Source organism: Hemiscyllium ocellatum, chromosome 33 (genome assembly GCF_020745735.1).
Source record: "Hemiscyllium ocellatum isolate sHemOce1 chromosome 33, sHemOce1.pat.X.cur, whole genome shotgun sequence".
Lineage (NCBI taxonomy): Eukaryota > Metazoa > Chordata > Chondrichthyes > Orectolobiformes > Hemiscylliidae > Hemiscyllium > Hemiscyllium ocellatum.
In genome coordinates, this window is record NC_083433.1 from 17299839 (window position 1) to 17326869 (window position 27031).

Here is a 27031-nt window from a genome sequence, read left to right on the forward strand (position 1 = left end):
CATAATGACTATTCTCCAATAAAAATGAAGACAACACAGAATATAATGACCTGCACTCTCAGTAACTCAAGCCAAAACTTGTAGAAATCCTGAAATTACGCTACAGAATTGGAAGGATATGTTGACTCATAAGGTTTTATCAAACTTTATTTTTACGGAATATACTAAGTGTTTGCTTTTGTTTACAAAAACTATTATTCATTCACGTGATATGGATATTGCTGGTAAGACCAGCATTTACGGGCATGAAGAAGGTGGCAGTGAGCTGCCTTCTTGCATTGCTGCAGTACTTGGCATGTAAGGACACTCTCAATTCTGTAAGGAAGTGAGTTCCAGGATTTTGGCACAACAACAGTAAAAGAACAGTAATATATTTCCAAGTCAGGATGTTGTATGGCTTAGAGGGGAACTTGCAGACGATGGTCTTCCCACATATCTGCTCTCCTTGTCCTTCTTGGTGGAAGAGATCACGGATTTGGAAGCCTTCATGAGTTGCTGCAGTGTACCTTGTAGAAGGTACACACTGCTGCCACAGAGTTACTGAAGTAGTGCATGTGGAAGACAGTGGTTGGTTGCACCAATCAGGTAGGTTGCTTAAAAATTTAAGATTTTGAAAAGCAAAATACAAGTCCAAGTCACTTCCAATACAGAAGACCAAAAAGTTCTAATTTAAGGGCAACTTTTTCCACTCAGAGGGTGGTACGTGTATGGAATGAGCTGCCAGAGGAAGTGGTGGAGGCTGGTACAATTGCGACATTTAAAAGGCATCTGGATGGGTATCTGAACAGAAGGGGTTTGGAGGGATATGGGCCGGGTGCTGGCAGGTAGGTCTAGATTGGGTTGGGATATCTGGTCGGCATGGACGAGTCGGACCGAAGGGTCTGTTTCCATGCTGTACATCTCTAAGACTCTAATACATTAATTTAAAATGTAATCACTGGTATAAATATGAAAACTACAAAGGAAAAGCTGTGTAACCATAAGGATCGATGAAAAATAGCATATAAAATGTTATACATTTAACACAGATGAACTATTTGGCAAACAGAATGATGGAGTTCAGACTTACGCTGACTTTAGCATAAATGTGTCTGTAGTAGAGTTCCTTGTATAGAATGAGGAAGACAGCATCTGCAAAAGATCATTTTGGAAGGTAAACACACAGTACATTGAACTGTGGTATTTGTCCTATACCCCAGGTGTGGTAATTATTCAGCACATTAGAAGAGATTTACAATACATGAGATATGCAATCTTCAAAATTTTTTTAAAAGTTATCGGTTCTTTTTTCTCCAAACACAAATTTCATCTCCTCTGCTGCTTAAACAGCAACCAAAACAACTTTTTTAAAAAATTAAGTTTCAATTCAAACTTCAAAATTTCGCTTAGCGTTCCAACGTGACCCAGATTTGTTAGCACAAGAAGCTGCTATGGTACATCAGGTTCCAGAACCACAGAAAATTTATCCTCTGATTTCACCATCAAAATCCAGGACACGGACACCAACGACGTGGCAAAATAAAGCTTGCCTACTGGGGCTGGGAGCAGAGGAGGTTGGAGTGAGGTGAATTATGCCTCATTTAAGTTCTGCATGGATGGATACAGAGGGAGGTCACATTACCAAAGACCTTCAGTTGTTTTCGGTTTCTAGAAGTAGCAGTCCTGCCTTTAAATGACCAATTCAAATCCCAAAGATGCGGGTCGCAGTTTAGAAACTAGATTAAACTAATGTAAACATTTGATTGGAACTGAGTACAGGAGCTGCATCTCAATATTGAAATATAGACCGGAACACCTAAAATATAAAGAGTCTCATCAATTCAACAATGGCCTAATGCAGACAAAGATCACTTGCTGCTGCCCTGAAGAATTTGATGTTGTTGTTGAGACTGTTTCACTCCTGGACACTGGACACAACTTGATAAATTTAGAACCCAGTATTCTTCAGCTCTGATGACCATCATAGAGTACTTCAAGATGGGATATACGCATATGAAGCAAACGGGTGTCCATGGGAATCAAAACAATACGTTTTGTAATGAGAGATTTAAACAACGTTGATTCTTTGTCATAGACTTAATAACCTTATTCAAAATTTGGGAGAAGATATGTAGCTCAGGTGCTCATTGTTGTGGTTCTGTTCACCGAGCTGGGAGTTTTTGTTGAAAACGTTTCGTCCCCTTTCTGAGTGACATCCTCAGTGCTTGGGAGCCTCCTGTGAAGTGCTTCTGTGCTGTTTCCTCCGGCCACTGCAGCGGACAGCAACTGACAACCGGAAGCGGCAGAGACAAACCACTATAAATGCCGGAGGAAACATCACAGAAGCACTTCATAGGAGGCTCTCAAGCACTGAGGATGTCACCTAGAAAGGAGACGAAACGTTTGCAACAAAAATCCCAGCTTAATAACCTTATGTTAATTAGAATTAGGTTTATTCTCATATGTACTCAAATACAGGGATACATGAGTACAGCAAAAAGTGTACAAAATTGTCATTTCTGGCTCCATCTTGGGTACAGACACCTAGGTACAAAATCTTAGCTGTAAATTAGAAAAATGAAGTTAAAAGATCAGCATTACAGTTCTTATAAAGATGGGTACAAAGATATGTTAAAAAAAAATTATATACAGTGGATATATTCAAGTGGTGGGCATCTGGGGATTTACTTCTGTTCTTAAATATACAGGAGCAGACTAACACTGAGATTGTTAAGCTTGGAATTGTACGTTTGTAACTGTATTGCTGTTAAATAAAACTTTATAAAAGCATGTAAAGATTGAATTCCAGTTCTATCCTTCACTGCCTGACTTTCAGGAATGTTATTTTGTGGGCAGGGAGTCATCTATGGAACAGTACATTAACCAAAGATTATCAAAAAGAACAAGCTGAAAACCCGAAGACTCTACCATTTCGACATATGGATGCAATAGCTTCAGCCTCAGGCCAAGGGGAGTTTTTGAAGAACCTTTCCGTCAGTTTATTCCAGCTGAAGAAACAGGAAAATGAAAGAATTACTCAAGGAGTTTCCGTCATTGCTACCAAATCACTTTCACACCACAGATGATGATATCTCTTACTGAATAGTTCTGTGCTGTTGGTTTTTAGTAACAAGTTAAATAGATTAGATTACTTACAGTGTGGAAACAGGCCCTTCGGCCCAACAAGTCCACACCAACCCGCCGAAGCGCAACCCACCCATACCCCTACATTTACCCCCTACCTAACACTACGGACAATTTAGCATGGCCAATTCACCTAACCCCGCACATTTTTGGACTGTGGGAGGAAACCAGAGCACCCAGAGAAAACCCACGCAGACACGGGGAGAACGTGCAAACTCCACACAGTCAGTCAGTCGCCTGAGGCGGGAATTGAACCCGGGTCTCTGGCGCTGTGAGGCAGCAGTGCTAACCACTGTGCCACCGTGCCATCCACAAATATGATTCTGAAAATTCTGGTTCAGTGCAGCAAAACATTCCTGCTCCTGTACTCAAATCTTTTTTCTATGAAGGCCAAGATACCATTTGTCTTCTTCACTGCCTGCTGCACTTGCAATGCTTATTTTTAGTGACTGGCATATAGGGACAGCCAGATCTCATTGCACCCTTTCCCGAAGTATCACCATTCAGGTCATAATCTGCCTTCCAGGTTTTCATCCCAAGCAAAATAACCTCACATGCATCCACATTACACTTCATCTGCCATGTTTGCTCACTCACTCAAATTGTCCAAATCACACTGAAGCATTTCTGCATCCTCCTTACAGTTCACCCAGCTTTATGTTGTCCGCAATTTTGAAGAAATTATATTTAGTTCCCACATCTAAATCACTAATATATATTCAATAACTGGGGTCCAAGCCCTACTAGTCACTGGCTGTCACTTTTGGAAAATGACCCATTCAGTCTTATTATTTATTTCCTGTCTGCCAACCAGTTCTCTTACCAATGTCAGTACACTATCCCCATGTCTCATGTGCTTTAATTTTACACATTAATCTCTTATGTGGGACCTTATCGAAAGTGTTCTGAAAGTCCAAGTAAACCATATCTATTGGTTCCTCCTTATCAACTCTATTACTTATATCCTTGAAAAATTACAGTTAATTTGTCAAGCAATGCAATAGAGAGTCACCAAATAAATTCTTGCAGATAAGAGGCTGGCCTAAGAGGAGAGATTAAATAGAACAGGGCTAGTCTTTCTGGAATTCAGAATAAAGAGATTACCTCAATGAAATGAAACAGATTCTTTACTGCACTTAATGGGGTAGATACAGAGAGGCTGTTTCATCTGACTTGAATTAGGAATCCTCATCTCAGGAAAAGGGCTGAGATATTTACTTCAGAGAGGACAGGAGTAATGCTTTCATTCAGTGTGAATCCTTAGTGTTCTCCACTCCAGACCTCTGCGAACATTCAGTTGCCAAGTATATTTTAGGCAAAGTTCAATATATTTTTGGATATGTGGATACAGTAGCATAGTGTTGATGGTACAGGTGGCCCAGTGGTTCATACAGTTTATTTCTTATTTCTTCATGTTCTAGGAACATAGAATTTATGGGGAGTATCTGTTTAGTCCTTTGAGCTTACTCTGCCATTCAATAAAATCTGATCCGTTGCAATTTCAACTTTAATTTCTTGACTTCCCTCAATCTCCTGCAAAGCATGCATCAGAAGTAACAATGGACTGAAAACCAAACTATGCCTTTTAACAAGAAGTGTGAAGGCAAGTTTGACAAATATTTCTCTTTATAAAACATATAGGTCTTTCATTTAGTGATCCACAAACATATGCAGTGAATGTTTACCATCAGTACCTGTTTTCGTAGATATCCTGAATTTCATAAAGTTTCTGTTCAATTACATCACTGGAAACACGGTTAGATTGTAACTCATAAACCTTTTGGTCAATCAGGTCAGTGACAGTTTTATGGAAGTACTGGATGAAATTTTTGATGACTTCCGGGATCACATGATACGTTTGCTGTTCATATTGACGTTCATATGCAAGGTCCTGCTTAGGGTCACCTGAGAAAATAAAAAGGATTGTTACAATAATTGATTCCCTTCCTAACATTCTTTCACTCCTTCCACATAACTGAAGTACTACTGGTACTTCCTGGTATTTACCCAAGTTAGGAATTTTAAACCACCACACATTTCAGCCAATAGAACAAAGATCAATAAAGCACAAGAACAGGCCGCTTTGTCCCTTCAAGCCTGCATGACATATTTTGCCCTTCCACACTAAAATGGTCTTCATTTACAGAATCTGTATCCCTCTATTCCCTTCCTATTCATGCATTTGTCCAGATGTTTCTTGAATACTACTACTGTGTCTGCTTCCACCACCTCCTCTGGCAGTAGGTTCCAGTCACTCATCACCCTTTGTGTGAAAAACTTGCCTCACACATCTCTTTTAAACTCACCTTCCATCCTGCCCCTTGAACCTGTATCCCCTAGTAATTGACTCCTCTCCCCCGGGAAAAAGCCGCATACTTTCCACTCTATCCATTTGCATATTGTTAATTCGGTTTCTCTCTCCAACAACACTGCCTGGCATGCTGTTTTTTTTAAAAAATTCATTCATGAATTGTGAAGCAAAGCCAACATTTACTGCCCACATTTGCACATTTGCTGTGGCTGAATTCTCCTTTCTACACCTCTAGCACTGAAGATAATTGTAAGCCAAGACATACTGGATGCCTACTCTATGATTACCCAGGAGTACAAGCACTATATTGGGTGATATACCTATTTACTTAGCCAGCCATGTCCCCTTCCTCCCATGCCTAAAATTGTTACACTGAATGACAGTGTGCCCCTCCAGATTGCAGGCTATTTACAACAAAACAGCCCCAGGCACTCCTGAAACATTTGTGCAAGGCAAGGCCTAGCTGTTAAAATCAGCAAGGCCTAACATCACATTGGGGTTCATGCACAAGATAGCTGCCTGACTCCCCAACCCCTACTTCTTTAAAATGAGGGCCAATGTGACCAATTCACTGTTTCACTCACTCACTCAGCTCGGCTGTCCCTTTAGTTCAAGCCAATAATCACATTCAGTTACAGACTCTCATGTGTTGGCATGTTTACAGTATCTAAGCAAGCACACCAAACAATAAATATGAGATTTACCTGTATGGAGGTCATAATCAGCGTTGTAGGCATATGGATCATACTGTGGACAGAAGTGAAGACAATTTAGCATCAATGATGCAAACATAAAATAAGTGGCAAAAAGTTAGGAAAAGTGCAGACATTTTTCAGGCAAGACAAATCTTGTGTGCAGTAAAAACAAAAGTATGTAAAAGTAACTCACTCCACTACCATCATTTTCTCCTGTTAAAGTTGCCAAGTCCTAATTTCTCATTACAGCGACAAGACTGGTGATAGCTTAACCCAATAGTCACCACATCTCAAATAAGGAGACAGGTTGAGATGGAGAATACTTCATGGTAACCTCAGGCAGTGGGGAACTACACTGTTGACATCACAAACTGGGTATTCAGACAACTAAGCTGACCAACCCCCTTTTACCTATTAAATACCAAGTGATACAAAGCACTTTACAATAACCTTGTGCAACGCAGCATTATGCACAGGATTAGCTGCAAGGAGAAATTTCAAGTCAGCAGCAAGATTACAGAGAGACATTGTTGAGTTGGTGTTTGTCAGTGTTCATGCTCACAACAGGTTTCCTCTCATTTTATTTCACCGAACAAGAACAGAACTGGAAATAATTTATGTAACTAAGAGAGTTTAGGCAAATACAGACACAGGGAAATTGGGGAAAAATAGAGTTGGAGGGGAAGCAGAAGCACCTTCTGGGGAAGGTGGGACCTCTATAAACATGATGGTCTACACCTGAACCTGAGGGGCACCAGTATCCTTGGGGGGAGGTTTGCTAGTGCTCTTTCGGGGGGGTTTAAACTAACTCTGCAGGGGCATGGGAACCTGGACTGTAGTTTTAGGGTGCAGGACCTGGAGTGTAGGGAGGTTAGGAACCAGGCATCAATCTCGAAGGAGGATGCCTGTAAACAGGAAGGTGGCTTGAAGTGTGTATACTTCAATGCGAGAAGTATACGAAATAAGGTAGGTGAACTTGCAGCGTGGGTTAGTACTTGGGAGTTCGATGTTGTGGCTATTACGGAGACATGGGTAGAACAGGAACAAGATTGATTGTTGCAGGTTCCAAGGTTTAAATGTTTTAGTAGGATCAGAGGTGGGGGTAAAAGAGGGGGAGGTGTGGCATTGCTTGTCAAAGATAGTATTACAGCAGTGGAAAGGGCGATGGACGAAGACTCGCCATCTGAGGTAGTTTGGGCTGAGCTTAGAAATAGGAAAGGTGAGGTCACCCTGTTAGGAGTTTTCTACAGGCCTCCTAATAGTCCTAGAGACGTAGAAGAAAGGATTGCGAGGATGATTCAGGAGAAGAGTGAAAGTAATAGGGTGGTTTTTATGGGGGACTTTAACTTTCCAGATATTGACTGGGAAAGCTATAGCTCGAGTGGGTCGGTGTTTGTCCAATGTGTGCAGGAGGGTTTCCTGACACAATATGTAGACAGGCCAACAAGAGGTGAGGCTATACTGGATTTGGTTCTGGGTAACGAACCAGGCCAGGTGTTAGAATTGGAGGTAGGTGAGCACTTTGGGGACAGTGACCACAATTTGGTGACTTTTACTCTAGTGATGGAGAGGGATAAGTGTGCACTACAGGGCAAGAGTTATAGCTGGGGGCAGGGAAATTATGATGCGGTGAGGCATGACTTAGGATGCGTGGCTTGGAAAAGTAGGCTTCAAGGGAAGGGCGCAATCGATATGTGGAGCTTGTTCAAGGAACAACTACTGAGTGTCCTTGATAAGTATGTACCTGTCAGGCAGGGAGGAAAGGGTCATGTGAGGGAGCCATGGTTTAATAAGGAATTGGAATCCCTTGTTAAAGGGAAGAGGGCAGCCTATGTAAAGATGAGGCGTGAACGTTCAATTGGGGCAACTGAGAGTTATAAGGTAGCCAGGAAGGATCTAAAGAGAGAGCTAAGAGCAGCAAGGAGGGGACATGAAAAGTCCTTGGTTGATAGGATTAGGAAAAACCCAAAGGCTTTCTATAGGTATGTCAAGAATAAAAGAATGACTAGGGTAGGAATAGGTCCCGTCAAGGATAGTAGTGGGAAGTTGCGTGTGGAGGCTGAAGAAATTGGGGAGACACTGAATGAATACTTTTCGTCAGTATTCACTCAGGAACAGGACATTGTTGCCAATGTGAATATTGAGTCACAATTAATTAGAATGGATGTCTTTGAGATATATAGGGAAGAGGTGTTGGAAATTCTGGAAAGGGTGAATGGAGATAAGTCCCCTGGGCCTGTTGGCATTTATCCTCAGATTCTCTGGGAAGCAAGGGAGTAGATTTCAGAGCCATTGGCCTTGATTTTTATGTCCTCGTTGTCTACGGGAATAGTGCCAGAAGACTGGAGGATAGCAAATGAGGTTCCCTTGTTCAAGAAGGGGAATAGGGATAACCCTAGTAACTATAGGCCGGTGAGTCTTACCTCTGTTGTGGGCAAGGTCTTAGAGAGAATTGTAAGGGATAGGATTTATGAACATCTGGATAGGAATAATGTGATCAAGGATAGTCAGCATGGTTTTGTGAAGGGCCGGTCGTGCCTCACAAACCTTATTGAATTCTTTGAGAAGGTGACTAAGGAGGTGGACGAGGGTAAAGCGGTAGATGTGGTGTATATGGATTTTAGTAAGGCGTTTGATAAGATTCCCCATGGTAGGCTACTGCAAAAAATACGGAGGTATGGCACTGAGGGGGAGTTGGAGGTTTGGATTAGGAATTGGCTGGCTGGAAGAAGACAGAGGGTAGTAGTTGATGGTAAAGGTTCATCTTGGAGTACAGTTACCAGCGGTGTTCCGCAAGGATGTTTTGGGACCATTGCTGTTTGTCATTTTTATAAATGACCTGGAGGAGGGGCTAGAAGGTTGGGTGAGCAAGTTTGCGGATGATACGAAAGTTGGTGGAGTTGTTGACAGTGAGGAAGGATATGGCAAGTTACAGTGGGATATAGATAAGCTGCAGAGCCGGGCAGAAAGGTGGCAAATGGAGTTCAATGTCGCTAAGTGTGAAGTGATTCACTTTAGTAAGAGTAACAAGAAGATGGAGTACTGGGCTAATGGTCAGATACTTGGTAGTGTGGATGAGCAAAGGGATCTTGGTGTCCATGTACACAGATCTCTGAAAGTTGCCACCCAGGTAAATAGTGCTGTGAAGAAGGCATATGGTGTACTGGCTTTTATTGGTAGAGGAATTGAGTTCCGGAGTCCTGAGGTCATGTTGTAGTTGTATAAGACTCTGGTGCGGCTACATCTGGAATATTGTGTGCAGTTTTGGTCGCCATACTATAGGAAGGATGTGCAGGCACTGGAACGGGTGCAGAGGAGGTTTACCAGGATGTTGCCTGGTATGGTAGGAAGATCGTATGAGGAAAGGCTGAGGCACTTGGGGCTGTTTTCATTGGAGAAAAGAAGGTTTAGGGGTGACTTGATAGAGGTGTACAAGATGATTAGGGGTTTAGATAGGGTTGACCATGAGAACCTTTTTCCACGTATGGAGTCAGATATTATGAGGGGACATAGCTTTAAATTAAGGGGTGGTAGATATAGGACAGACGTTAGGGGTAGATTCTTTACTCAGCAAGTCATGAGTTCATGGAATGCCCTTCCAGTAACAGTGGTGGACTCTCCCTCTTTATGGGCATTTAAACGGGCATTGGATAGGCATATGGAGGAAAGTGGGCTAGTGTAAGTTAGGTGGGCTTGGATTGGCACAACATCGAGGGCCGAAGGGCCTATACTGCACTGTATTTTTCTATGTTCTATGTTCTAATGAAGAAATGGTCAGGATAAAATGGAAAGCAGGAGAGGTTAGACGACAAAAGGTTCTTAACCTGATTTATTCATTCTGTTTCTCTCTGCACAGATGCTGTCTGGCATTTATTCATGAGCTGTGAGGCAAAGCCAGCATTTATTGCCCATCTCTAACTGCTTTTGAAAGATCATGTGAGCTGCCCTTTTGCAATGCTGTAGCGCTTCGGGCGTAGGAATACACGCAGTGCTGTAAGGAACAGACATCCAGGAGTTTTTACTCAACAACAGGGAGGAATGGCGATATAGTCCCAAATACAGATGGTGTCTCACTGGTAGATGATGATATTCCCATTCATCTGCTACCCTTGTTTTCTCACATGATAGAGGTTGACGTTTACAGGGTTCTGTCAAAAAGTCTTGCTGAGTTATTCCTTTCCCAGCATCTGTAGCAATTTGCTTTTGTATTTGTGTTTAACTCATTGTCGCCTTTAGTCATACAGACGCACAGCATGGAAAAAGACCCTTCAGTCCAACCTGTCCATGCCAACCAGATATCCTAAACTAATCTAGTCCCATTTGCTAGCATTTGACCCATATCCCTCTAATCCTTTACTATTCATGGACCCATCCAGATACCTTTTAAATGCTGTAATTGTAACAACCTCCACCACTTCCTCTGGCAGCTCATTCCATAAATGCACCAGGCTCTGCGTGAGAAGATTGCTCCTGAGGAGCCTTTTAAATCTTTCCCTTCTCATCCGAAACCTATGCTCTCCAGTTCTGGACTCCCCCAACCCTCGTCAATTTAGCCTTTCCATGCCTCCCATGATTTTATTAACCTCCATAATGTCACCCCTCAGCCTCTGACACTCCAGAGAAAACAGCCCCAGCCTATTCAGCCTCACCCTATAACTCAAACCCTCCAATGCTGGAAACATCCTCATAAATCTTTTCTGAACCCTTTCAAATTTCACAATATCCTTCCTAAAGAATATCCAGGAAAATTGCACCACATGGAAGTTCTATTCTCCCTTCAGCCAAGATTTCTGTCTCTTGTTCATTAGATTAGATTAGATTACTTACAGTGTGGAAACAGGCCCTTTGGCCCAACAAGTCCACACCGACCCGCCGAAGCGCAACCCACCCATACCCCTACCCCTACATTTACCCCTTACCTAACACTACAGGCAATTTAGCATGGCCAATTCACCTGACCCACACATCTTTGGACTGTGGGAAGAAACCGGAGCACCCGGAGGAAACCCACGCAGACACAGGGAGAACGTGCAAACTCCACACAGTCAGTCGCCTGAGTCGGGAATTGAACCCGGGTCTCAGGTGCTGTGAGACAGCAGTGCTAACCACCGTGCCACCGTGCTGCCCACATCTTCAATGCTTTCTGTTTCCTCCTTGTGTCTCTGATCAGGTATTTACCAAAACTCACTTTCTCAGCTACATTGGGCGGCACGGTGGCACAGTGGTTAGCACTGCTGCCTCACAGCGCCTGTAGACCCGGGTTCAATTCCCGACTCAGGCGACTGACTGTGTGGAGTTTGCACATTCTCCCCGTGTCTGCGTGGGTTTCCTCCGGGTGCTCCGGTTTCCTCCCACAGTCCAAAGATGTGCGGGTCAGGTGAATTGGCCAAGCTAAATTGCCCGTAGTGTTAGGTAAGGGGTAAATGTAGGGGTATGGGTGGGTTGCGCTTCGGCGGGTCGGTGTGGACTTGTTGGGCCGAAGGGCCTGTTTCCACACTGTAAGTCTAATCTAATTTCTTTTCTCAGCTTTGATTCCCTCTTAAATGGAATCAAAAAATGTGGTGTTGGAAAAGCACAGCCAGTCAGGCAGCATCCAAGAAACAGGAGGATCGACATTTCGAGCATAAGATCTTAATTCCTGATGAAGAGCTTATCTCAAACATCGACTCTCCTGCTCTTCGGATGATGTGCTTTTCCAACACACCTTTTGACTCTGATCTCCAGCATCTGCAGTCTTCACCTTCTCCAACTGGAATCAAAGAAAAATGATGAATTTAATGCTTCTGGACAAATTAAACACATTGAATGTCTGCTATAAAACATGAAGGGGTTCACAAGATGGAGGTAGAGAAGTTGTTTCCATGACTGATGAAGTTCACACAAGGGTGCAGCAACAAATGACATTAAAATAAGATTCTTTAATATTGGCAGCGTGAAACAGATAGTATTAATAAGTGAAGCTTGATGCATACAGCAGTCTAAGGGCAAGAGGAGAATACATATGGGAAGAAGGTCTTCCAAAATATAAACACTAGCATAGACATGCTGGGCTGAACACATTGTTCTGTGCCAGGAAAAAACACCCACCCAAATAAGATAATTTATCCTCAATTTCTTTCCAAGTTTCACAATGTGAGATTGCAGTCCCTCTTTCGTTATTTGAAGGGGCTGCTCTTCAACCTCTGGCTCCATAATCAGTTCCAAGCTCTTGATCAACTGTGACAGGGGAGTGGGAAAACCAGAGGACCTCGTTGTTGTTGTTTCTGACCAAGCTGGCTACCTACAGGATCCATGTTACACATTGTCTGTGGGAGTGGGAGTGCTGGGTATCTGTTTCTGCTCCAGAGTTTTGGCCATATTCAAGAAAAGTAGCACGTTGTGTTCATCTTAAGAATTGCAGAGCATGGAATGTAACAAGGACACTGGAACAACTCTACTTCATTTTATAACTTCCCTCTAAATTCTTAACAGTCTTTTGTCTGATAGAATTTTGTTTGAGCTTTGCCTGGAGTTCTACCAACTGAGACACAGTTGACACTACAGTCGTAGTGATTAAAGCACAGGAGATTGAAGGAAGTACAGTAAACCTCCAGAATCCAGTATGTACAGACAATGGGAAGTGCAGGTTACATGAATCTGTTGGTTGCACGAGAAATACTAATAGTGGCTGGGAGAACTCAACCCGTCGCTGCCACAAGATTAATGTGCATTTTAAAAACTAGTGGCTAGGACCGCTCTTAAATACAAGGTTTTAATCAAAAATAGAGAGAGAAACCAAACAAACAATCAGTTCCAGAGCAATGAGGTTACAATTCTGGTTTAGCCTTTTAATCTCAGACTGTTGTATTACGGGAGAACTACTGCATGTAGTAGGGAGGTGCCTTTCTGACTGCCAGTTGACCAAGAATTCCAGATAACTAGGTATTAGATAACAGGGACATTACTATACATGCAAATCAGCGTCACAGGAGAACTGTTAGGGCTCCAGGTCATTGGACCTGTTGTCAGCTATCTCCAGCACTTCCGTAAACCACGTCCACAAACACTCACTTCCTCCACCACCAGCACTCAATAGCAGGGTGTAGCAAAGCAAGATACACTGCAGAAATGCACCAAGGTTCCTTAGGCAGCACTTTCCCAACCTATGACCACCACCATCAGAAGGACAAGAACACAGAATACATGGGAACACCACCACCTGCAAGTTTTCCTCCAAGCCATATCTCATCATGATTTGGAAATATTTCAGTGTCAGTGGACCAAAGCCCTGAAACTCTGTGACAGAACTGTGGGTCTGCCTATACAAAATAAACTGCAGGGGTTCAAGAATACAGCCTGCCATCACTTTTCCCAGTGCGACAAGGAATGGGCAATAGATGTTGGCCCAGCTTGCAACACCCCAATCCCATGAAATGAACTAATATCACAGCACACCTCTCATTGTAGTTTCACATAAAATATATTATTCATACTGATACATAAGGAAATCCCAGCCCAAGTTCAACCCAAAATAAAACGAAAAAATTGCAAGACCTTCCTACAAGACTTGCAGTCATGAAAGTTCTTATCCTGAGATCAACTGACACCCACAAAAAACCTGCCCAGTTCTTTCTCATTGAATTTCTTTTACCTGTTATTCTGCACTGATATTTAAATTGCAATCCCCCTCTGAAGCTAAATTTCCTCTCCTGACAAATGAGAAAATCAAGAGATAGCCCGAAAGAGGTATTTATAATGATCAAAGGTTTTAATTAGAATAGATATAGAAAAGATGCTGCTATCACGTCTGAAGAAGACTAGAAACAGGAGTAGAATGGTGCTGGAAGAGCACAGGTCAGGCAGCATCCAAGAAGCAGGAAAATCGATGTTTCAGGCAAAAGCCCTTCATTCTGATGAAGGGCTTTTGCTCAAAACTTTGATTTTCCTGCTCCTCGGATGCTGCCTGACCTACTGTGCTTTTCCAGCACCACTCTAATCTAGACTCTGGTTTACAGCATCTGCAGTCCTTGTTTTTACCTAGAAACAGGAGTAGGCATCAAGGTCCCACCATTCAATGAGATCATAGCTGATCTATGGCCAACTCAATGTACATGCCTTTCACCCATATCCCTTAATACTATTACTTAACACAAGTTTATTTATCTCAGATTTAAGATGAACAACTAATCCAACTTTCACTGCCATTTTTGGAAGATAACTTAAATATCTACCACTCTTTTTGTGTAAGAGTGCTTCCTAACATCTCTCTGGAACAGTCTGGACCTAATTCTCAAGTTATGCCCCCTCGTTCTAGAATCCCCTACCACTGAAAGGTTTACTTTCATCCACCCTGCCTTTTCCTATTCATTTCTTGACGATTTCACCACCTTGTCTACCTGTGACTCCACTTTCAAGGAGCTAGGCACCTGCACCCCTAGGTCTCTTTGTTTGGCAACACTCCTCAGGGTCCTATTATTAACTATATAATTCCTGCCTTATCAAGATGGAACACCTCACATTTATTCTAAATTAAACTCCATTTGTCAATCCTTGGTCCACAGGCCTTTCTGATCAAGGTCCCATTGAAGAAGGTTGTCTCAGAGTACAATGTGCAATGTTGGTGCTATTCTGAAGCAGACACTAGCCACCCAGCCAACTGGGCTAACCAGTCTCTAGTTCACCTTGGACTCCGAAATAAAGTTGCATTCCTCTGCTTGAGCTCAAAGACAAAGGTTAACATTCCTGTACAATTCTGAGGGAGCATTGTACTGTCTGATCCAGAGTGAGGTTCAATCAAGGTCCCATTTAATTGCCTAGTTGGATGATAAAAGATCCTATGACATTATTTCAAACAGATGGAGATTCTGAATCCACTAGAAAGAATAGTTCAGTACAATATTTTAAAGATAACACTAAGTTTTAATGGGAAGGGGGTTGTTTGGAAAAATTGAGGCTCCTTTGGGCCTCAGGCTGCAGGAACCATGTGTTTGTGACATTAACGAAACAGCCAAAATATCACTCGACCCTCGCCGCAAACTCACCTCCGCCCCATAATCATCCGCAAAAGCCGACATCTCCCTCTCGGTTTCTCTCTTTCTGTAAAACTATTTTACTTTTTTAAGAGAAACTCGATGTTCCCGCAGACAGAGGAGAACACAACCGACCGGCCTTTCGTGTTCCACAGAAAAGGTTCCCCGGCGCAGCACAAGTGCCAGGGAACAGTTCCTCTTCACAAAGTCTTTGCAGCTACAATGCAATCTTAAAGAAAAATGCTTCAGTTCCTTAAATAAATCAATTTATTATCATAATTCAGTTCCTATCATAAATAAATGATATCTTATTTATTATTGCTAGATATTATACCTTAGATATTTATTCTTCCTCTTATTTTTCCATCTCAGTAGGATGTTTACTTTTATTCATGGGATGTGGAAGCACAGGACAGCATCTATCCCTAATTGCCAGACAGAAGGTGGTATTAGATTACTTACAGTGTGGAAACAGGCCCTTTGGCCCATCAAGTCCACACTGACCTGCCAAAGCGCAACCCACCCATTCCCCTACATTTACACCTTTTTGACCTAACACTACGGGCAATTTAGCATGGCCAATTCACCTGACTTGCACATCTTTGGACTGTGGGAGGAAACCGGAGCACCCAGCGGAGACACACGCAGACACGGGGAATACGTACAAACTCCACACAGACAGTCACCTGAGTCGGGAATTGAACCCGGGTCTCTGGCGCAGTACTAACCACTGTGCTGCCATGCCACCCGTGCCTTTTCAACCTCTTCCAGCCCTCGGAGTAGAGGGACACCCACCGTTCTAAAAGACCCTGTAATGTTATTTCAATAAGGAAGAGCAGCAGAGTTCTCCCCACTTTTGACCAAAGGTCACAGAACTGGTGTGAACAGAGGAAGTTATTATATTTGCAGATGACACCTAAACTGGAGGTGTAGTGGACAACGAAGAAGGTTACCTCAGAGTACAACAGGATCTTCGTCTGATGGGCCAGTGTGCCGAGGAGTGGCAGGTGGAGATTAATTTACAATAAATGTGAGGTCCTGCATTTTGGAAAGGAAAATCAGGGCAGGACTTATACACTTAATGGTAAGGTCCTGGGAAGTGATGCTGAACAAAGAGACCTTGGAGTGCAGGTTCATAGCTCCTTGAAAGTGGAGTTGCAACTAGACTGGATAGTGAAGAAGGTATTTGGTATGTTTGCCTTTAATGGACAGTGCATTAGGTGCAGGAGTTGGGAGTTAATGTTACAGCTGTCACAAGACTTTGGTTAGGTCATTTTTTGAATACTGTATTCAGTTTGGTCTCCCTGCTAAAGGAAGGTTGTTATGAGACTTGAAAAGGTTCAGAAAAGATCTACAAGGGTGTTGCCAGGGTGGAGGGTTTGAGCTATAGGGAGAGGCTGAATAGGCTGAAGCTAATTTTCCAGAGCATCAGAGGCCAAGGGATGACCTTATAGAAGTTTATAAAATCATGAGGGGCATAGATAGGATGAATAGCTAAGGACTTTTCCCCAGGAGAGGGGAGTCCAAACCTAGATGGATTGGGTTTAAGGTGAGAGGGGAAAGATTTAAAAGGAACCTAAGTGGCGACGATTTTTAATCCGAGAGTATGGAATGAGAAAGTGATGGAAGCTGGTACAATGACATCATTTAAAAGGCATCTGGATGGGTACATGAATAGGAAGGTTATAGAGGGATATGGACCAAATGCTGGCAAATGGGACTAGATTAATTTAGGATATCTGGTCGTCATGGACGAATTGGACTGAAAGGTCTATTCCATGCTGTATATCTCTGTGATTCTCTGACTCTGCAAAGATGCCACCTGCCTGGGCACTTCCATTCAATGAGATCATGGCTGATCTGTTTATGCTTTGAATTCCACATTCCAATCTACACTCAATAACCTTTGATTCCCTTGACTAACAAGAATTTCCTATATCAACCTTAAAGGTATTCATTGATTAAAATAAAAACTGCATATACGGCAAATCAGGATCAAATACTGAAATTGCTGGACAAACTCAGCATGTCTGGCAGCATCTGCAGAGAGAAAGCAGAACTAACATTTTGGGTTTAGTGACCATTCTTCAGAATGGCAAAGTATAATTGTTAATTATTTAAAAATACAAATAGATCCATTATTTATTTTTGGTAACACTTTGAGATATTTTTACAATATTAATTGTAAGGTACCAATATAAATTAAAAGAATTGCCAATTAACCCGACATGTGTGATCTTCACACGAATTGGTGCTATTTGGCACTGGGTCAAACTCAACCCATTCACAAACTGGGTGCTACTGTGGCAGACTGACCACAGTCCACAAAAATACTGAATAGTATCTATACTGTAGAGCACACATGACAGCTCAAAGCACCTTCCAAAGAAATACTTTTGAACAGCACTAGCTGTTATAATGTAGGAAACACAGAGGCCAACTTGCAGGTAGCAAACTCCCACAGACAGCAATACAATCAAGACTAGATAATCTGTTTATTTGATGTTGACTAAAAAAAAGACACATATTCAAGAATAAGGGGATAACTGAAATAAAAATAAAACATTTTGGAAACACTTAGCAGGTTCACAAGGCGACAATGGAAATAAATAGAGTTAATGAATCAGGTCAATGACTGTTAAGCTACACTTAATTCTATTCCTTTTCTCAGATATTGCATGTCCTGCTGAGCATTTCCAGCAATGTTTGTTTCTATTTCAGATTTCCAGAATTTAAAATTAAATATTAAGTATAAATATGTATGAATGGTAAACATGCAGAACAAAATAAATTTTAATAAATGTATAACATGAAAGCTCCTAATTTTAAACATACATCCAAATGAATGTAATGCTGCAGCATTTAAAAAAAAAGTTGTGAACGTGGGTGTCCTTATGAAGATTTATTCCTTATTCCAAGTTTTCCCTGAGAAGGTGTTGGTGAGCCCCCCCTCTCGATCCACAGCAGCCTGCAGCGCTGTATAAGGACAAAGTTCCAGGATTTTGAACCAGAAACAATTAAAAAATGGCAATATAATTGCAGGATGGTGAGTGACATGGAGAGCTACTAGCAAGCATGTAGTACCTCCATGGGTTTGATTCCCCAGTCCTTCTAGGCTTAGGAGTTACTGTCAAGGAAACCTTGGTGAGATTTGATTTGATTTGATATTTTGTTGTCACATGTACCTAAGTACAGTGAAAGTTTTGTTTTGCGAGCAGTACAGGCAGATCATGTCAAAGAAGATCATAGCGGGCTTAGATAGACTAAGGCATGCCAGGTTATGGCTGCACAGGAGGCGCCCAAAAAGCCAGATCAACATTAGATTTGAAATTAGGAAGGTTCCATTCAGAAGTCTAATAACAGCATGTTGGGGCATGTAGTCAAGCTTCTGTAGCTTCTGCCTGATGGATGAGATTGGAAGAGAGTATTACCAGGGTGGTAGGGGTCTTTGATGATGTTGGCAGCTCTCAATGGCAATGAGAAGTGTAAACGGAGTCTGTGGTTGGGAAATTGGTTTCCACGATGGCCTGGGCTGTGCACACAAATTTCTGTAGTTTCTTACAGTCCAGGACAGAGCAGTTGCCATATCAAGACATTATGCACCTGGATAGAATGCTTTCTGTGGTGCATCTGTAAAGGTTGGTGATGGTCCTAATGGATATGTCGAATCTCCTAAGCCTCCTGAAGAAGATGAAGTATTGTTGTGCCTTCTTGACCATTGCATTTATGCGGGAGGTCCAAGACAGACTATTGGTTGTCATCAATCCTAGGAACTTGATGCTGTTGAAAAGGGCAGGTGACTGAGGTGTTAGTGGGGGAGCACTTTGGGGCCAGCGACCATAATTCTATTGGTTTTAAAAGAGTGATGGAAAAGGATAGGCCAGATCTAAAAGTTGAAGTTCTAAATTGGAGAAAGGCCAATTTTGATGGTATTAGGCAAGAACTTTCGGAAGCTGATTGGAGACAGATGTTTGCAGGTAAAGGGACGGCTGGAAAATGGGAAGCCTTCAGAAATGAGATAACAAGAATCCAGAGAAAGTTTATTCCTGTCAGAGTGAAAGGGAAGGTTGGTAGGTATAGGGAATGCTGAATGACTAAATAAATTGAGGGTTTGGTTAAGAAAAAGGAGGAAGCATATGTCAGGTACAGACAGGATAGATCGAGTGAATCCTTAGAAGAGTATAAAGAAAGTAGGAGTATACTTAAGAGGGAAATCAGGAGGGCAAAACGGGGACATGAGATCGCTTTGGCAAATAGAATTAAGGAGAATCCAAAGAGTTTTTACAAATATATTAAGGACAAAAGGGTAACTAGGGAGAGAATAGGGTCCCTCAAAGATCAGCAAGGCGGCCACAGAAAATGGGGGAGATACTAAATGAATATTTTGCATCAGTATTTACTGTGGAAAAGGATATGGAAGATATAGACTGTAGGGAAATAGATGGTGACATCTTGCAAAATGTCCAGATTACAGAGGAGGAAGTGCTGGATGTCTTGAAATGGTTAAAGGTGGATAAATCCCCAGGACCTGATCAGGTGTACCCGAGAACTCTGTGGGAACCTAGAGAAGTGATTGCTGGGCCTCTTGCTGAGATATGTGTATTATCGATAGTCATAGGTGAGGTGTCGGAAGACTGGAGATTGGCTAACGTGGTGCCACAGTTTAAGAAGGGCAGTAAAGTCAAGCCAGGGAACTATAGACCAGTGAGCCTGACCTCGGTGGTGGGCAAGTTGTTGGAGGGAATCCTGAAGGACAGGATGTACATGTATTTGGAAAGGCAAGGACTGATTTGGGATTGTCAACATGGCTTTGTGCATAGAAAATCATGTCTCACAAACTTGATTGAATTTTTTGAAGAAGTAACAAAGATGATTGATGAGGGCAGAGCAGTAGATGTGATCTATATGGACTTTAGTAAGGCGTTCGACAAGGTTCCCCATGGGAGACTGATTAGCAAGGTTAGATCTCATGAAATACAGGGAGAACTAGCCATTTGGATACAGAACTGGCTCAAAGGTAGAAGACAGAGGGTGGTGGTGGAGGGTTGTTTTTCAGACTGGAGGCCTGTGACCAGTGAAGTGCCACAAGGATCGGTGCTGGGCCCTCTACATTTTGTCATTTACATAAATGATTTGGATGCGAGCATAAGAGGTACAATTAGTAAGTTTGCAGATGACACCAAAATTGGAGGTGTAGTGGACAGCGAAGAGTGTTACCTCAGATTACAACAGGATCTGGACCAGATGGGCCAATGGGCTGAGAAGTGGTAGATGGAGTTTAATTCAGATAAATGCGAGGTGCTGCATTTTAGGAAAGCAAATCTTAGCAGGACTTATACACTTAATGGTAAGGTCCTAGGGAGTGTTGCTGAACAAAGAGACCTTGGAGTGCAGGTTCATAGCTCCTTGAAAGTGGAGTAGCAGGTAGAAAGGATAGTGAAGAAGGCGTTTGGTATGCTTTCCTTTATTGGTCAGAGTATTGATACAGGAGTTAGGAGGTCATGTTGCGACTGTATAAGACATTTGTTAGGCCACTGTTGGAATATTGCATGCAATTCTGGTCTCCTTCCAGATGTTGTGAAAGATGTTGTGAAACTTGAAAGGGTTCAGAAAAGATTTAAAAGGATGTTGCCAGGGTTGGATGATCTGAGCTACAGGGAGAGGCTGAACAGGCTGGGGCTGTTTTACCCTGGAGCGTTGGAGGCTGAGGGGAGACTTTACAGAGGTTTACAAAATTATGAAGGACATGCATAGGATAAATAGACAAAGTCTTTTCCCTGGGATCAGGGAATCCAGAACTAGAGGGCATAGGTTTAGGGTGAGAGGAGAAAGATATAAAAGAGACCTAAGGGGCAACTTTTTCACACAGAGGGTGGTATGTGTATGGAATGACCTGCCAGAGGATATGGTGGAGGCTGGTACAATTGCGACATTTAAGAGGCATTTGGATGGATATATGAATAGGAAGGGTTTGGAGGGATATGGGCCGGGTGCTGGCAGGTGGTACTAGATTGGGTTGGGATATCTGGTCGGCATGGACGGGTTGGACCGAAGGGTCTGTTTCCATGCTATACATCTCTATGACTCTATGACTCTCATCTTTTATAATGGGCATGTTGGTTTCAGTTCTTTCATATGTAACTTCCAGAACTTTCTTAATGTTACATTCTCAAGTGAACGTTAACAATAGTTGCCATATTGGCCTAGACAATGCATTATTTATGAAGGTAGTCTAGACCCTAACATTTTTTTGTTTTAAAAAGTAAATGTGAAGTGGCTGTTGCAGGTGTGATGCAACTGGTCAAACCACTTAGCTTTAAGCAATACACAATTTACTGAAACACTACAGTTGAACATGAACAAAAGAAAGTAGAATTTATAATAACTATTGGAAAAGTTAATCGAACACTCAACACAGTAACTTAACTAATTAACTGTTGCAATACAGTAACATCCCATAAACACACCCCTTGACATAAAGGTCAATTCAAACCCAGATTCTTACAGACAGGAGGGAACAACATCCAAACAGATTTCCAAGGAAGTCAGTGAGGAATTCTTTACTGAAGTTTGCAACTGTTCTGGATTCACACACTGTGTGACTGGTACGGTTTAAAAAACTAGAAAAAAACCTGAACTGGGAGAGCTGGCTTCTCCCCTCCTATGCTCCAACTGTTAAAACTCCCTCGATTCCTTTGCACCTCTGCCTTTATGACTCTTCAAAAAAAAACAAGGACAAAATAACCTTTTTAAAGTGGCAGCATTGTCACATTGTAACCCCCCTATATTCCTGAAGGGATTCACTTGATCTCAGCTGTCTATACCTGACATATGCCTCCTCCTTTTTTCTTGATCAGAGCCTCAATATCTCTAGTCATCCAGTATTCCTTGCTCCTATCAGCCTTGCCCTTTACACTAACAAGAACATTCTGGATCAGTGGTGCTGGACATGCTGACCCTGAACTCTCGTTATTATACTTTTGAAAGCCTCCCAATGGCCAAACATCCCTTCACCTGCAAACAATCTCCCCCAATCAATTTTTGAAAGTTCCTGTCTAATACCATGAGGAGAATTTTGCAGGGTTCATTAGATGGGTGTAAACTTGTCAAATTTAGTGTCTAGGTCTGATCAGTTTTATTATTATGGCTTCCTTTCAGCAGTTTGATACAATTGAGTGATATAATATGGCATTTCAGAGGGCAGTTATGACAGTGTGATAATAGGCCTCATTTTGATGAGGGTGGCAGGTTGTCAGGGTAGGTCCCTGGATAAGGTAAGATGTCACTCACCATACAGTGTCGATGGAAGACCCTTTAATTCATGAGGGTTGTTCCTGAAACCACTAACTTTTTATTTTCTAGCTATACTCATTCAAATGCATAACAGAGGTACAGCATACGGTGTGTAGTGTAACACATCAAAGATACACATACCTGCTAGTAAATAATGATAAGAAACATGCGAACCACCCAAAGATAAAAAAAACATTGTAATTATCTACAACATAGATGGTATATTATTTTGGTTGAAATAAAACAATGCTGACTGAAAGACTGATCATATAAGACAGTAGAGATTCAAAGGTGCGAACTGAAAATTGCATCTAAAAGTTATATTTACACCTGCAACAAAGGGCTTTCCATATTTACAACAAACCAATTTTAAAAATCTGGATTATTTTCTTTATTCTACTTCCAGCAAATTGGGAGAGTTATTCTACAGGTTAATGAAGCAACAATCTGACATAGTCACATGCAGTTAAAAATCACACAACACCATGTTATAGTCCAACAGGTTTACTTGGAAGTACGAGCTTTCAGAGCGCTGCTCCTTCATCAGGTAGCTGTTCAACAGCTACCTGGTGAAGGAGCAGTGCTTCGAAAGCTAAAACTTCCAAATAAACCTATTGGACTATAATATGGTGTTGTGTGATTTTTAACTTTGTCCATGCCAGTCCAGCACTGGCACTTCCACACCATAGCCATACTCAGAATTATACCTTTCAGCCAGTGAAGACAAGGCAGTTATTAAAGAATACAAATGTATCACTGAACAGTCTCTTGCAGAATGTGCTAAGTCAAGTTCTGTTACTGACATTTTTCGCTGTGAAATTGAGCCATAAAAAAAAATGGGTGTGAAAAGCCTGAATTATTTATAACTAAGTCTGAGTGCGCTTTGAATGTGATGTCACATCTGCATCACAATTAACATTTGTTTTGCATTTGTAGTGTACAAATCAAATTGTCAAATTATAGATGACTGAATTTTTTTTGCTATATTGTGCAACCTACATTTCCTGTCCTGACGACTTTGCTACGCTCCCATACTGTGCTTCTGTGGATTCAGTTTAGAGTTTATGGTCATGATAAGTCAGGAGTCAGCCATATTGGTTTGCATTCGTGACTCATACATAAACCAGACTGGGTAAGGAAGACAGATTTTCTTTCTTAAAGTAAACCATATGATCTTTTTTTGAATGACTATCTAGTTGTATATTCAAACAACAAACACATTTGTAGCACCTTGAAAATTGTGGAACATCCCAATGCATTTTGTAGGAGCAAAATTAGACTAAATCACTTAATGAAATATACAGAATAAATGGCAAGTAAGTTTTGTAAAATAGCTAGGTTTTATGGAGTGCCTTTAAAAAGGAAAGTGAAGCAGAAAGGGAATTCTGGAACATATAACCTGGTGGATTGGTTTAAAGGAGGGATGCTCGAAGGCCGGAATAAGATGAACACATTAGAGGATTGTGAGATTGGAGGAAGAGAAAAGTGTAAGCATTGCTTTCACGTGTGTCTGATTTACTTGCTTGCTTACTGGGACCCATTTTGCACTAATAATGAAATGGGGTTTACTGTGAGATGATTTCCCCTGTAACCTTACTGTTCTGAAATTACTATGTTCTCACACTTGTTTAAAATCTGCTTTAGAAGCACAAAATGGTAAAGAAGTTTATATTACCCCGAATATAGCTGACTGAACTGAAGCTGATGTTATTCTCACTTCCATTGCTTCTTGTGCTGACATTGCCTCCATTGTGTCAAGACCCTCTGATTAGAGAGGCCCCTTTAAATGCAGTTCTCCGGGTTATCCCCAAGTACAATGGCTTCCTACCATTTACCGTGTTGGCATGGTAACTGACAAGCAAATTCCTCCCATGCAGTTACCCCATTTTGATGCAGCAATGTAATTAACATAACCCAGTTACTCCATGTGAATGAATTTATGTCCCAGGAAAAGGTGTTACAAAAGGCAATATTGGATATTGTAATTTCCATATTGATTGAGCTGACCCTAGAAGCCAAGCTGTCTCAACAACAGTTCTACTGAAATTCTGATCTGTTGTTCCATCCAAAACTTTGCAATGTTATCTCATCAACACCTATTCAATATAGTTAATCAAGGTACATGCTTTGCATATCTGTCTGACCTGAACCAATTTGATAGTGAATTCTGCAAGCTTCCTGGCTTACTATCTTGGTTCCCTTCCCAGAATGCTGTTTAGTTGGCTAATTTTTCCATCATGCCATTCAGTCAGCTAATTGTGTTTTCAGTATTCCAAAGGTTATGCTCGATGTTATAAAAGAGCTGTTATTTTACATAGGGGGACATTCCACTACCTACAGAAGCCATGGAACAACTGAATATTTTAAAAATTTGACAAAGTTAAAAATCGCACAACACCAAGTTAAAATCTAACAGGTTTATTCTTTTTTCCCTGTCACCAAGTCACCCTTTATTTACTAATACACAGTACACTGGCTGTGCCCTGCCAGCTTGGAGTCAGTTCTCAACTGAGGATTTGGAGATGCCAGTGTTGGTTTGGGGTGGACAAAGTTAAAAATCACACAACACCAGGTTATGGTCCAACAGGTTTAATTGGAAGCACTAGCTTTCGGAGTGCTGCTCCTTCATCAAGTGATTGTGAAGTACACAATTGTAAAACACAGAATTTATAGCAAAAGTTTACAGTGCGATGTAACTGAAATTATACGTTGAAAAATACCTTGATTGTTTGTTAAGTCTCTCGTCTGTTAGAATGACCATGTTATTTTCCCTTCTTTCATATGTAAATCACAAAACATTTTTTTAAAAAGTTACATTCTCAGGTGAACTTTAACAATCGGCATCAGCCCAGATAATGTGTTGAAGGTGTTAGCCCCCTTCTGCTGTTGTCTGTGCCATAATGTTTAGACTGAATCTAAATGTTGCCAAGGCTGGAGATTTGTAGCTACCAGGAGAGATTGAAGAAATTGGGGTTATTTTCCTTTGAACAGAAAAGGCTGAGGGGGTGACATGATCAAGGTATACAAAATTGTGATGGGTAGAGACAGGAGGAACCTATCACCTTTGGCAATGAGTTCAAACACCAAGGGTCATAGATTGAAGTGAAGTGACAGAAGGATTAGAGAGGATGTGAGGAAAAGTGGAGGACGATGGGTGTCTGGAATTTGCTGCCTGAGTAATGGAATTCAGATATTTTAAAAAGTACCTGGATCTGCATGTTAAGTCTGTTTTCCAGCCTCGACCTCTTTATCTCCAGCTGCTGTCGTGGCATTGACCACCTCAACCTGTCCACCCCTCTCACCCACTCCAACCTCTCACCCTCACAGAGTACAGCCCTCCACTCCCTATGCTTCAACCCCAACCTTACCATTAAATCAGCATACAAGCTAGGAGGCAATGCTAGCTTGGCACATCAACCTCTACACTGCTGAAGCCAGGCACCAACTCACGGACACCTCCTCCTGCTGCTCCCTCAACCATGATCTCACCTTCCATCACCAAATCATCATTTCCCAGACCATCCACAACTTCATCACCTCAGACGATCTCCCATTCACAGCCTCAACCTCATAGATCTAGAACACCCCCCCACCCTGTCCTACCACTTAGCCAAAAGCCACAAATCTGACTGCCCCAGTTGGCCCATCATCTCCGCCTGCTCCTGCCCTACTGAACCTATCTCCTCATAACTTGACACTGTCCTGTACCTCTTGGTCCAGGAACCCTCCTCATACACTTGGGACACCACCCACACCCTTCACCTCCTCCATTACTTTCATTTCCCGGACCCCAAAAACTCATCTTTACCATGTACGTCCAGTCCCTGTACACATCCAATGCCATGGCAAAGGCCTCCAAACCCTCCGTTTCTTCCTTTCCCACCGACCCAACCAGTGCCCTCCACCAACACACTCATTCGATTGGAGGAACTGGTCCTCACCCTCAATAACCTCTGCTTTGAATCCTTCCACTTCTTTCAGACCAAAGGAGTTGCCATGGGCACCATATGGGCCCCAGCTATGCCTGCATCTTCATTGGATATGTGGAGCAGTCCCTCTTCCACAGTTACACTGGCACCATACCCCACCTTTTCCTCTGCTAAACAGATGACTGTATAGGTGCCAGCTCAAGCTCTCATGAGGAGGTTGAACAGTTCATCAACTTCACTAACACCTTTCATCCTGGCCTTAAGTTTAGCTGGACCATCTTGGACACCTCCTTCCCCCTCCCGGACCTTTCCATCTCCATCTCCGGTGACCGAATCAACATTAACATCTACTTCAAACCCACCCTCGCACTGCTACCTGGAGTACACCTCCTCTCACCGTCCCCTCCTGTAAAAATGCTATCCCTTCCTCCCAACTCCTCCAGGCCTGGCCCCGCCGTATCTGCTCTTAGGAGGAGCAATTCCACTCTTGGACATCTCAGATGGCCTATTTCAAGGACTGTAATTTCCTCCCCACATGATCAACAATGCTGTCCAGTACATCGCCTTCACTTCCTGCACCTCCCCCCTTGAATTCCACCCCTCCAGTCGCAACAAGGATAGAATCACCTTGGTCCTCACCTTCCACCCTATTAATCTCCAGATACAGCACAT

The 27031-nt window shown here is 42.2% G+C and overlaps 1 protein-coding gene across 1 annotated transcript in view; it reads right to left on the reverse strand.

The window, feature by feature from the left end:
* The window catches only part of eif3s6ip (eukaryotic translation initiation factor 3, subunit 6 interacting protein), a 33777-nt gene extending 18494 nt beyond the window's left edge, over positions 1-15283 (reverse strand). The window contains exons 1-5 of the mRNA XM_060849467.1: positions 15150-15283; positions 6139-6181; positions 4818-5028; positions 2908-2987; positions 1070-1131 (exon numbers count right to left, since the gene is read on the reverse strand). Of these exons, the coding sequence (XP_060705450.1) occupies positions 1070-1131; positions 2908-2987; positions 4818-5028; positions 6139-6181; positions 15150-15182 (429 nt within the window). The 5' untranslated portion in view covers positions 15183-15283. The remainder of the gene's footprint in view (positions 1-1069; positions 1132-2907; positions 2988-4817; positions 5029-6138; positions 6182-15149) is intronic.
* Positions 15284-27031: the final 11748 nt, after the last annotated feature.